At 39.0% G+C, this 13,786-nt stretch overlaps 2 protein-coding genes across 2 annotated transcripts in view; one reads left to right on the forward strand and one right to left on the reverse strand.

Annotated features, from left to right (window-relative positions):
- LOC125871115 (uncharacterized) overlaps positions 1–13,786 on the forward strand; it is a 367,917-nt gene that overhangs the window by 68,023 nt on the left and 286,108 nt on the right. The window lies entirely within an intron of this gene.
- Positions 10,739–11,353, reverse strand: LOC125859208 (uncharacterized). Its single transcript, XM_049538912.1, has 2 exons — positions 10,980–11,353; positions 10,739–10,853 (listed from the first exon to the last, which is right to left on the reverse strand). The coding sequence occupies exons 1-2, from the start codon at positions 11,351–11,353 to the stop codon at positions 10,739–10,741; spliced, it is 489 nt and encodes a 162-aa protein (XP_049394869.1).

Genomic DNA, 13,786 nt, shown 5'->3' on the forward strand with positions numbered 1-13,786 from the left:
GCTCTAATTCTTCCTTTTGCAATTCATACATTTATATATTATTATATTTAATTTAATCAATTAAGTTGTCCGCTTGATTTCCTTCTTCAACTTTCCATCTTTATTTCATTTTAGCTCCAAACTTCAACTTTACACCAATTTACTCCTACAAATAAAATATATTATTTAGCACAATCCATAAAATTCATGCTCAAAAAGGGAAAATATAAATAATAAATGTGAAGCAAATAATGATTAAAATATATATTTTGGCCTCACATCAGCACTTACTGAGAAGTGCAGCTCCAGAATCCAAACTAGACTACCTAAAAAGTTAAAAGATCCGGATAGTTTTACTGTGCAGATTACAATTGGGCAAAGTGTTCATGCCCAGGGGTTGTGTGATTTGGGGACAAGTATAAATCTGATGCCCTTGTCGTTGTATAGAAAACTTGGGTTGGGTAGTCCAAAACGAACCACTGTCATTCTCCAACTCACTGATAGATCCATTACTAGGCCTGAGGGGGTGGTATAAGATGTGTTAGTACAAGTAGGTTCCTTGATTTTCCCGGTGGATTTTGTGGTCTTAGATTTTGAACCCAATTTTGATGTCCCATTCATTTTGGGACGTCCGTTCTTGGACACGAGGAGGGCATTGATTGATGTAGCAGCTGGACAATTAACTATGAGGGCACATGATAAGGTTGAAGTGTTTGATGTTTATCGCACTTTAAAATTTCCTTCTAGCTATGAAGACTTGTATGCTATTATGGTTGTAGACCACCTAGTAGAGTCGCAGTCAGTTGTGCCCGAAGATCGCTTAGAAAGAGTGTTAGTGGGTCATGAGGTGGATGGAGATACTGAGGCCCAAGAGATAGAAACATGCTTGAATTTGGCACTTGTGGAGACTTACAAACGTAGAGTAGGGCCACTAGATCATGAGTTAGGACCTCCACTAAAGCCTTCGATAGAAGAATCTCCCAATCTGGAGTTAAAAACGTTGCCTGCTCACCTAAGGTATACATTTTTAAGTGCTAATAAAACTTTGCATGTTATACTTTCTGCAGAATTGTTTGAAATACAGGTTTGATGTTGCATTAAGGATCCTAAAGCGGAGAAAGAAAGCGATTGGATGGCAGATGACTGATATTCATGGGATTAATCCGACGTTATGTATGCACAAGATCTACTGGAAGATGATCACAAACCAAGTGCACAACATCAACGTAGGCTAAATCCTTTGATGAAAGAAGTGGTGAGGAAGGAGGTAATAAAGTGGCTAGATGCTAGAATTGTGTACCCTATTTCTGATAGTAAGTGGATAAGTCCTATGCAGTGTGCTCCCAAGAAGGGAGGTATGATAGTGGTAAGGAACGAAAAGAACGAGTTGATCCCTACTAGAACAATGATTGGGTGGAGAATTTGTATGGATTGTCGGAAACTTAATGATGCCACCCGAAAAGATCACTACCCGGCTCCCTTCATTGACCAGATGCTTGATCGACTAGCAGAACAGGAGTACAATTGTTTCCTAGATGGATATTTTGGATACAACCAGATCTTAATTACACCCGAAGATCAAGAAAAGATCACATTCACTTGTCCTTATGGAACTTATGCTTTCAAACGCATGTCATTCGGACTTTGCAATGCACCAGCGACTTTTCAAAGGTGTATGATGGCCATTTTTCATGATATGGTGGAAGACTTTGTAGAGGTGTTCATGGATGATTTCTCCATCTTTGGGAAGTCTTTTGAGGTATGTCTCCAGAATCTTGATAAAGTACTTGCTACGTGTAAGGACACTAACTTAGTGCTAAATTGGGAAAAGTGTCCTTTTTTGGTTAGAGAAGGGATAGTGTTGGGTCACAAGGTGTCTAAGTAGGGTTTAGAGGTTGATAAAGCCAAGGTAGAAGTTATTGCGAAATTACCCCCTCTCATTTCTGTAAAAGGGCTGTGTAGTTTTCTTGGTCATGCAGTTTTTACCGGCGATTCATCAAGGATTTTTCCAAGATTGCTAGACCTATGTGTATTCTTTTGGAGAAGTAAGTGAAGTTTGACTTAGATGAGATGTGTTTGAAAGCTTTTGAGATGTTGCAGAGGAACTTAATTGAGGCTTCCATCTTAATTGCTCCTGATTGGGAATTACCATTTGAACTCATGTGTGATGCAAGCGACGTAGCAGTGGGTGCAGTGTTGGGACAAAGAAAAGGAAAGGTGTTCCACTCGATCTATTATGCAAGCAAGACCCTGTACTCTAGACAAGCTAATTACATAGTGAATGAGAAGGAGATGCTAGCTCTAGTATTCGCCTTCGACAAGTTCAGATCGTATTTGGTACGTACTAAAGTTATTATTTTTACTGACCATGCAGCTATTAGGTGCCTATTCAATCAGAAGGATGCTAAACCAAGGCTAATTCGGTGGATATTGCTTCTCCAAGAATTTGACCTTGAGATTACATACAGGAAAGGTATTGAGAATCAAATAGCTATCATTTGTCTAGGTTGGAGGATTTTTCCCGTGTGAATGAAGGTGAGAAAATCCGGGAAGAGTTTCCAGATGAACAGTTGATGGCATTAGATATCTCTCAAATGCCATTGTGAATCTGATAGTGAGTGGAAACTACCCTCCGGGTGCAACCACCTAACAAAAGAAAAAGCTAAATCATGACACTAAGTTCTATATTTGGGATGAACTATTCCTCTTCAAGCAAGGAGTGGTTCGGGTGGTGAGAAGATGCATTAAGGAGTATGAGGTTCAAAAAGTGCTCGAAAGTTGTCATGCTAGATATGGAGGTCACATAGAGGAGAGCGCATGACGCATAACATACAACAATCTGGTTTCTTTTATCCCTCGTTATTTAAAGATTCTATTGCTTTTGTGAAGGGTTGTGATAAATGCCAAAGGTTGGGTACTATTTTAAAAAGACATGAGATGCCACTAAGCAACATTTTGGAGGTGGAAATTTTTTATGTGTAGGGTATTGACTTTATAGGTCCCTTCCCGCCATCGAATGGAAACCAATACATCCTTGTGGCTGTGGATTATATGAGTAAATAGGTTGAGGCTGTCGCTCTTCCTTCGAATGATTCAAAGGTGGTGATAAAGTTCATCAAGAAGCACATTTTCACTCACTTTGGCACTCCAAGGACAATCATAAGTGATGGAGGTAAGCATTTCATTAACCATATAGTTAAAAATATTCTTGCTATGTATGGTATTGTCATAAGGTTGCTACAGCTTACCATCCCCAAATAAGTGGCCAAGTGGAGGTTTCGAATAGATAGGTGAAGCAAATTTTGTAGAAAATAGTGAATGCGCAGAGGAAAGATTGGTCTGAAAAGTTAGATGATGAGTTGTGGGCATATAGGACTGCGTATAAGACACCCATAGGGACTTCTCCCTATCACATAGTATTCGGTAAAGCATGTCATCTTCCGATGGAATTAGAACACCAAGCTTATTGGGCGATTAAGAGGTTGAACTTGGACCGCAAGCTGGCCGGTACAAAGAGAGTGAATCAATTGCATGAACTTGAGGAGTTTAGGCTCCACGCATATGAGAATGCCAAACTTTACAAAGAAAATATGAAAAGGTGGCATGATAAGCACATAGTTACTCGTACTTTCACTTCGAGAGAAAATGTACTACTCTTTAACTCTAGATTGAGGCTATTCCTCGGAATACCAAGGTCTAAATGGAGTGGTCCATTCGAAGTGGTAAGAATGACACAACATGGGGTTGTTGAACTTAAAGGTGATACTGGCCGTACGTTCTTGGTAAATGGGCAAAGGGTGAAACACTACTTTGGTGTAGATTTGGATTGTCATCGGAGGCTCTATAGCTAAATGATGAATGATCAAAGTTGAGTCATACTGCGACGTTAAATCAAGCGCTACACGGGAGGCAACCCGTGAATGATATATAATAGGTAGTAGTTTGGATTGATTTTGAAATTTTAGCTTAGTTTCAAATTTCTAAGAGTAGAGTTTTTATTTTTTCAGTTTGTTATTTGGATAAGACTTTAGAAGTTATAAAGAAGAATACAAAAAGATGAGTCGTGCCACAACCAAAACTAAGGCACTGGGTGGGAGGCAACCCACTATTATTATGTCACATTGTTTGGTTGATGCGCAGGTCAAAGGAGGAGAAACCACCCGAAAATATAAGAAATACGTTGAAAAATGCAATTTGGGCGCGCCATGCCAAGGCTAAATTACTGGGGCCTCTTTTTGGCGCACTGGCAGCGCAACGCGCCACCGTCGCGTCAGCCCCTAGAAAACGCCGATCGCAGCCATTGCCTGGGAGCGTCGCGCCACACCTTATGGCGTAGTAGCAATGCATCGGGCTAGGGTGGAGTTGAATGGGGGCGATTTCTGGCGCACGGGCCGCGCCGCACCCTTATCGTTCAAGGCTTGTGTTTTCCTGAAATAGTTGGAAAATTCGTGGGACTCACTTAAAACCCACTTTTAATCCTTCACCTACCCAAAACCCACTTCACTTTTTCTCTATTATTTCTCTCTCTAACCATCCCTCTCCTCCAAATTCCAACTTTTTCTTCTTCTTCTTCTTCTTCTTCACCGACATTCTTCCCTAAAACCCCAAATTCTTCCATTAATCCTTACCAAAACCTTATTCCCTTTACCCTTTCCTTAACTTTCACCCACTAACACCCACTAAAATCCATCAAATTTTCAAAATCCGCCCACCCTACTGCCCACCCGACCCCACCTCTCTTCTTCCCCAAATTGTTGTTTTCCTTTTCTTCCATTGTTGGGTGTAACAATGGCTCCTAAGGGTAAGAATGTTGCCAGTGGTTCAGGTACTAAGAGGAGTAGAAAAGGAGCGACTGTCGAAAGTTCTAATCGAGAAACTACCAATTTGCCGCCTAAAAAATTTGGCAAGCAAGCTTTAATGCACTATGGAGAGGATTGGTACAAATGTCAACAAGAATCCAAGTACCTAGGTGATGAGTATGTAGATGAGGGGCGGTTGCGACAAGAATTTCCCCACATTCACGCCCAAATCCATGCTTTGGAGCTTCAATATGTCTTTGTGGATCAAGGTGAGTGCAATTTAAGCTTAGTCCATGAATTTTATGCAAATTGGAATACACATCGTGTTGGGTTAAACCAAGGGTTAATTAGGGATAGTAGGGTGAGATTTAGTGTGGAAGCCTTGAATGAATTTTTTGGTACACCAAATTGTGACAATTCTGAATTTCTGGCAATGATTGAAAGACCCCCTTATCGTGATATTAGGCATACTTTGTGTGGGGTGAATTGTGTTGCACGATGGGATAGGGTAAGAGACGGTACGTCATTTGACTCTTCACTATGGTCAATACAATTTGGAGGTCGCATTTGGTTGAAAATTGTGTGTAGCACCTTACTACTGTGTAAGCATACGACTGATGTCACTAGGGAGAGAGTGGTGCTGGTATACCGTTTGATGAAGGGTTTGCCGGTGAATATGAGGGCTATTTTGAAGCAAAACATGCTTAAGTTTAGTACAAATAAGAGATGGAGTTTATGTTATGGGAGCATCATTACTAGGTACCTCCGGGCTTTACAAATTGAGGAAGAAGTTCATGATGTGTCCCCCCTCGGTGCCCCTTACTTAGTGTGCCGCTTGGTTGATGTCACATAGAGGAGTAGGATTGAGAAACCAACCTCGGTCTTTTGAAACTATGTCTGAAAAAGTCAGGCAGACGTCATGGGTAGTCATAAGTGGAAAAATGCAAAAAAATGTTAATCTTGAAACAAGCATGTGTTCTTAGTTGTGACTCTAAACAAAAATAAATGGGTTTAATTGTGTAGTAGTACCGTAATGCAAGATGTATGAGCAGGATAGTTGATATGTCCTTATATGTGTCATGATGCCATGAGTGGTGAGTTGTTGTTTTGGTTCTTGCTTCAATTGATATCTAAAACTTGCCTTGTGTGTGTTGAATAAGTATCTTGTATGACTTAGGGAATGTGATTGAGGCGTTTCTTTGAAAAAAGTCAATTCTTGACTCTAATTGTATGCCTACCATTGAAATTACCTCNCCCCCCCCCCCCCCGATGCCCCTCACTTAGTGTGCCGCTTGGTTGATGTCACATAGAGGAGTATGATTGAGAAACCAACCTCGATCTTTTGAAACCATGTCTGAAAAAGTCAGGCAGACGTCATGGGTAGTCATAATGGAAAAATGCAAAAAAATGTTAATCTTGAAACAAGCATATGTTCTTAGTTGTGACTCTAAACAACAATAAATGGGCTTAATTGTGTAGTAGTATCGTAATGCAAGATGCATGAGCAGGATAGTTGATATGTCCTTACATGTGTCATGATGCCATGAGTGGTGAGTTGTTGTTTTGGTTCTTGCTTCAATTGATATCTAAAACTTGCCTTGTGTGTGTTGAATAAGTATCTTGTATGACTTAGGGAATGTGATTGAGGCGTTTCTTTGAAAAAAGTCAATTCTTGACTCTAATTGTATGCCTACCATTGAAATTACCTCTAGTGAAGCCCCATTGAGCATTTAGCCTTGTTTGTTGATAAGCCACATGATAAGACGAAACCTGTTTGCTTGATACCAAAGTATTTTGATCCCAATGAAATCCTTAATGCACTATGTTAAGAAGAAGGGTTGAAAATGTTGGCTATTATGAGAAAGGGTGAAATTCTAAATTGTGTGGAAAAGAAAATAATAAGTGAAACTCTGGTTTGGCCCTGGTCCTTAGTGACATTGTGCACCTCAACTAAATTGAGGGTTGCTATTTCAGAAATATGCTCTAAACATTGGCCCTGGTCCTACCATTGTTATTGTGTACCTCACTCGGACCTTAAAATCTCGAGTGGGGGTGGCTAGCGCGAAGGCATTAAAAAAAAGAATAATGGGCAAAGATGGAGCAACAAAGAAAACATTCATGAAGTGCGTACTAAGAAGAAAGAAAAGCTAAGGAGGATTTTTGTTGGCATAACAATGACATGTGCATTAGGGAGGTGTAGTCACTAAAATGATTCCTAAATATTCCCTCCCTTACCTTAGGCCAACATTACAACCAAATAGAAGTCTTTTTTGATTCCTTGAGAAATACAATGTGAAAGTGAGAATACACTATGGGCAAGCATATGGCATGCTGAGAGAAGTAAGAACTTTATTTGTGAGAGTGAGTTGATTGTGTGAAAAATGGGCCTTGTTCATATTATGATTGCTTGAGTGAAAGGCTATACTAAACACAAATAAGTGAGGACATTCATGGCATATGTTCGGATTATCTAATTGGTCTGTTTGTATGAGTTGCATTAGACGAGAAAAATAGTAAAAGAGTCATTCTTTGAGCATATGTGTTGTAACTTGGTGTACAAGTTTTGAAATGTTGCATCCATTGTGAACTACAAAATCATGATTAAAAATGTTTGGTTGATTTTAAGGTGGGTTGATAAGTCAAATGGATATGCAAAAGAGTGTGATTTAATAAGATAGAGTTTGTTCGAGGACTAACAAGTGTGAGGTGGTGATCTTGGGCATATTTATATGCCCAATTACTACAAATTTACCCATCTTTCAACGTGAGTTTAAGGACATTCACTAATCTAACTAACATGTTTTACTTAGAATTGTGATGATTGCATACTAACATACATGATTAGCAATTTTGCAGGGTTCCTAAGGGAAGTGATCGATTCAAGGAAGGAACAGGAGTTGAAGACGACAAGTGATGCCAGAAGAAAAAGCTGGCGCAGCGCCCCAGCATCACTGGCACAGCAAGGGCGCGACGCGTCAATGCCCAATTTACTGGGGCTGCATTTTGGCGCACTGGCAGCGCGGCGCGCCAGCCTGCCAGGCGTGATTAGGGCGCAATGCCCCACAGCTTTGCGGACGTTTAAGCGAAATTTGATTTAAAAAGGACTCTTTGTTGAAGTAGATTTAGGCTCTAGTTTTCCTAACTTCTATATATAGACCCCTAGGCTAATTTGTAGGTGTTCGACATTATTTTGGTGTGCAAGAGCAAGTTTCATCGTTTGTAATAGGTTTCGATCTTCTAACTCTTCTATTTTTCAAAAATCACATGAACAATAGTATTTTGTGGTTTTCTAATAGCATGAGTGGCTAAACTCCCTAGTTCTGGGGCTGTAGTTATGAATCGAATGTTGAATATTTAAGGTTTATGAATTAATTCTTGGTTGCCATTATAAGTTACTTCTATATTCTTGTTTTAGTATTTTATGCTTGCGCACTATCAGATAAATCTATTGTCTCATCTTAAAATCGAGAGAGAAGGGATTAGATAGACCAGAGAATATAGAGAGCTTGATCGACCCATTAAGTTGAGGTGATTTATGTTCAGAAATTACGCCCGGACAAACAACTCGCTTGGTTAAAAAAACAAGATGAAATATAAATGCTCGCCAGTTAGTCTGTTTATCCCCACTCAACGATGTAGTTAGGCAGCTAATTGGAGTAGGCGACTAGAGATGTGTAACCCAACTCATACAATTAACCCTGTAAACCAGTAACTTGACAACTAAAATTAGTTCTAAGCCGATAATATGATACATGAGATTCATTGCATGTTGTAGCCCTGAAATTATCTTTTACTTGCTTGAAACATCATCTTAAAATCGTTCACAAGCAGTTACTTTTAGTTATTGCATAATTCGTAGTAGTAGTAGTAAACAACCATCACCAACTCTTAATAAGTTTACTTTTAGTTTATTTGTGGAATTGAGTGTTAGATATAAATCGATCATAAGTCCCTTTGGAACGATAACTCGTTTCTTTAAAGAATCTATATTACTTGCGCGACCACGTACACTTGCGTGTATATTAGGGAGCAACTAGGAACAATACTTTATTGTTCCACCATGATTCATGTCTCTTTATAGGAATTAGGGTCACTCAACAAGAATTAGGCAATTTTCTCATATATTTTTTCGTGTGAGTTATTACCTAAAGCTCTTGATGATACGAATTTTGGGCACTTTTTTTTTTGCAGAACTTTATAGGATCATTTGTAATGATTTGGGAGAACAATTACTTATTATCTCACCATGGTTGATGCCACTCTTTTAGAGTTTAGGGACCATTCAATAGAAATTAGGTGATTTTCTCAATTATTTGTGTATAATATACATGAATTTTTTGGTGATATAAATTTCAGGAACTTTTTTGTAAAAACTTTACAAAACCCTCTGTAATAACGTAGGAAAACAATACATATAATCTCACTAGATTCACGACACTTTTTTAGCAGTTAGGGGCTACTGACAGGAATTAAACGATTCTCTCAATTTTTCATGTGTTAGTACATGATTTTTTTAGTATGAATTTTGAAAACTTTTATTGCAAAAACTTTACAAGACCCTCCAAGGGAACAATATCTAGGCTCGCCATGATTCACGCCATTTTTTTAACATTTAGGGTCATTCAACAGAAGCTACAGGCCAAGTCAACAAAGGGAAAGAAAAGGTTGTGGAACAAACAAAGAATGTAGATATGAGGCCTAGTAATATTGCAAACATGGATCAAGCATTCTCCATGCTACCAGCAAACTACAAAGGATCATAATACATACAAAATTTGTTTTTTTTGTTTTTTTTTTTGAGAAGGTAACAACTTGTATTCTATTCCAAAATAAAAACCAAAACCTGCCACAACAAATTACAGGTTCCTAATTACAATTGTGGAGAGTAGCAGGAAGATCTTTAATCCTATAGAAAATTTTTACAAGGAACCTAAAACATCTGTAACTGATTCTAGATCTACCATGTACTCTTGTTTACAAAAAAAAAAAAACTAAGCAATTCATCTTAATCTTCTGGATGGAATTACTCTTGTTTTGGAAGCATCTGAGATTTCTTTCTTTCCACATAGACCACCAGATGTAAGCCGGAATGATTTTTCATCTTTCTTTATGCCTAGTAATGCTTGCATAAATGCTCCATATCTTCAGGGTTTGCGTAACTTTCCTAGGCATAACCCACTTCATGCCCTTCAAATTGATAAAAATATTCCACAAAATGTTGGTTATTCTTCAGTGAAGGAAGAGATGGTTGACAATCCCTGCTTTTTCTTCACCACATAGAAGACACCTAGGACTCAGTTGAATATTTCTTTTCATAAGATTTTTCTGGGTCAAAACTGCTTGCTTAGCGAGGAGCCAAGTAAAACAAGACACTTTGTAGGGGATTTTAGTTTTTCATATCAGCTTCCATGGCCACCCATTCCTTTGACTGTTACAAGGATTAAACTTTTTGTAAGCTCTTCTAACACTGAAATTGTCCTGATTGTGATCTTGTCATCCCAAACTATCTTGTGCATCAATAGTTCCTTTGAACTGCCCCAAGACCTTGTAAAATTCCACCAACCTTTGGATCTCCCAGTCATTTAGAGGTCTTCTAAAACTCATATTCCACCCTTGGTTTGACCACATCTCTGCCACAGTGGCCCTTTGCTGCTGGTTTAGGGTGAAAATATCTGGGAACAAGGTTTTTAGAGATCCTTGTTCTAGCCATCTATCTTTCCAAAAAGAGGTTTTTCTACCATTACCTAATTTAATACTGCAGTTTCCTCTAAGCTTTGGCCAAAGGTTTCTGATGGCTCTCCAATGGCTTGATCCATAAGTGCTAGTGACCATTTTAGTTATCCAGAGATCCTTCATTTCATATTTGGCTTGTATTACATCTTTCCACAAAGCTTGCTCACTGGAAGCAAATCTCCATAGCCACTTCATCATAAGGCGCTGATTTTGAGTTTTTAAATTCCTTATCCCAATCCCCTTGCCTGTTTACTCTCAATCAGAGTATCCCACTTAACCAAGTGTAATTTCTTGGTTTCACTATTTCCTTCCCACCGAAAGTTCCTCCTTAAAGCATCAAGTCTGTCAATAACACCATCAGGAATAGGGAAAAGCGACATCATATAGGTAGGCATAGAGTCCAAAACACTATTGATGAGTGTTAATCTTCCTCTTAAAGAAAGGTACTAGCTCTTCCAATTCGCCAACCTTTTTCCACATTTTTCAATCACCCCATTCCAAATGCTTATAGATTTGCATTTGGCTCCCAAGGGCATCCCCAAGTATGTAGTTGGTAGGCCTTCCACCCAAAATCCTAGCCAGAGAGGGTAAATTAGGGACTTTACTGGATACAAGAAACTCTTGTTCCAATTGATGTGAAGCCCAGAGATAGCTTCAAAAATAACAAAGATTACCCTTAAGATCTTGAGCTGGTTCTTGTTAGCATCACAAAAGACAAGAGTGTCATCTGCATATTGTAAGTGAGTAATCTCCAGCTCAGCCCCCACTCTACTGGATACCCTAAAACCTCTCAGCGACAACTTTTCTTGAACGATTTTCAACATATCGTTTAGCCCCTCCATAGCGATAATAAAAAGAAAGGGAGATAATGGATCTCCTTGTCTTAAACCTCTTTGTGAAGAGAAGAAACATGTAGGAGAGCCATTTATTAGAACTGAGAATTTCACAGTGTTGATGCAAAACTTCATCTATCTTAACCATCTACCTCCAAAACCCCTTTTAGAAAGAGTTTCCAACATGAACTTCCAATTGAGGTGGTCATAAGCTTTTTGAATGTCCAGCTTACATAGGATGTCTGGGGCACTGCTTCTAGTTCTAGCATCAACACACTCATGCCATCTAAGAATGGCATTCATTATTTGTCTCCCTTTTATGAAGGCCAACTGTTGGGGGTACACCAGTTTGTGCATAACCCTTTTGATTCTCTCAGTGAGTATTTTGGAGATGATCTTGTACACGCTACCAATTAGACTAATGGGTCTGAAGCCAGTGAGCTTCTTAGCACCCTTTTTTTTTTTGGAATTAAAGTCACATAGGTAGAGTTGAAGTTTTTCTCAAAAATGTACCTCTCATGAAAGTTCTTGACTGTAGCAATCACATCTTTCCCAATAACCTCCCAACAATAGGTATAAAAGGCCATGGTAAAACCATCAAGACCATGAGCTTTGTCACTAGCACAAAGTTTGACACTATCTCATATCTCTTGATCCTCAAATTCCTTCTGAAGCATGAGATTATCTTCAGTATTAATTTTGTGATTCATCCTGCACCCACCTGAAGGTCTTCAAATTTCTGTTTCAGAATATAAGTTCTGATAGAAAACTACAATTTCCTTCTTTATGTCTTCCTGACTACTTCCCCCCTCCCACATACATACACATTTAGTTCATCAATATTGTTGTATCTTCTGTGCGAGTTGGCAGTTCTGTGGAAGAACTTGGTATTGTTGTCGCCCTGTTTCAGCCAATTAACCCTTGATCTCTGTCTCCATGCAATTTCCTCATATTTAGCTATATTTTCAAACTCTAACAGAAGTTCAGCTTTTGAGTGGATCTCCTCTTCCCCAAGAGTTCTTTGATCTTGGACTTCCTCAAATTCAGCAAGTTGATTAACTATGATCTGTTTCTGTAATGCCGAGTTTCCTTGCGCTGATTTGCTCCACTCTCTCAACTTAACTTTAAGTGCTTTCAGCTTAAAGGCTAAGATGAAATCTAGCCTTCCTTCACAATCAAAGGACCTCCACCACCTTTTGCAAGATTGATTGCTTGATATTTTTGAAGCCTTCATTCCACTCATCAGACACTAGAAACCTATCTAGCCTAGCTGTAATGTCATGTTTGTCCCCTTTCCTCCATGTGTAACTTCCACCTGCTAATTGAAGGTCCAACAAGCTCATAAATCAGATAGGTCAGTCATCGATTTTGTGATTCTTGAATAATTTTTCTTCTCAAAGGGGAATCTAACTGTGTTGAAATCCCCACAAACTACCAAAGGGCCGTTGAACAGACCTCTAGCTGACCCAACTTCCCACCAAACTTCTTCTCTTTCTTCTCTACTATTTGGAGCGTAGATGCCAGTAAGTACCCAGGTGAAGCCAAGACTTTTACTTGTGAACTTGCAAGATATAAAGTAAGCTCTCACACTGCTAACCTCCCCTATCCAAACTTTCCCGTCCCAAAAAATTAGGATGCCCCCTCTAGTACAACTAGCTTCAAGTTGACAAAATTCCACTCCTCTGTTTGCCCATAAATCTTTAATAATGTTTTTCACATTCCCTTCAATCTTGGTCTCTTGGAAGCAATAAACATCAGCCTTCCACCCTTGGTTTAGATTCTTGATTACACACCTTTTATTTGCCTGATTCAGGCCCCTCACATTCCATGAAATTATCTTGATTGTCACTTATCACTAGCTAAAGTGTAACCCCCCCTGCTTCTAGTACCATTACTTCTGAAGTTGCTCCCACATTCTAGGCTCTTAAGTTCTTTTGAGCCTTTAATTGCAGCTACTCATTCAAATAATCAAACGCATAATGTGCTGCTAACTCAGACACCACTAGTGCAACACATGACTGAAAGACGGGTGAAATTAAAGCACAATAGGAATGGTAAACTGCAGTCAAGTCAAAAGGGAAGATACAAGCTTCCACTGACATGCTGAAATAGATTCAAGAGCATAACCAAATTACAACCAGCAAATACTATGCTACATTGCAAATCGAAGAACAAGTGTTGAGTCTGGGGGAACTATATGAGTTGGTTAATATCAATAAAAGGAAGGTATAAGAAGAAGGAACTGAGAAGGTATTTGATGAATAAACATTTTAATTTGATTGCTCCAGTAGAAAGAAACAAGAGTAAATTAGGGGTTGGCAAGGTAATTAGCAGAATGGACAAAACTCTAGGCAATGGAGACTGGATGTATCTTTATGAACATGTAAAAGTTCTAGACCACAATAAGCTAGTTAAGATGGTAAGAAAAATCCTAGATGCTAG

This window comes from Solanum stenotomum, chromosome 1, assembly GCF_019186545.1.
Source record: "Solanum stenotomum isolate F172 chromosome 1, ASM1918654v1, whole genome shotgun sequence".
Lineage (NCBI taxonomy): Eukaryota > Viridiplantae > Streptophyta > Magnoliopsida > Solanales > Solanaceae > Solanum > Solanum stenotomum.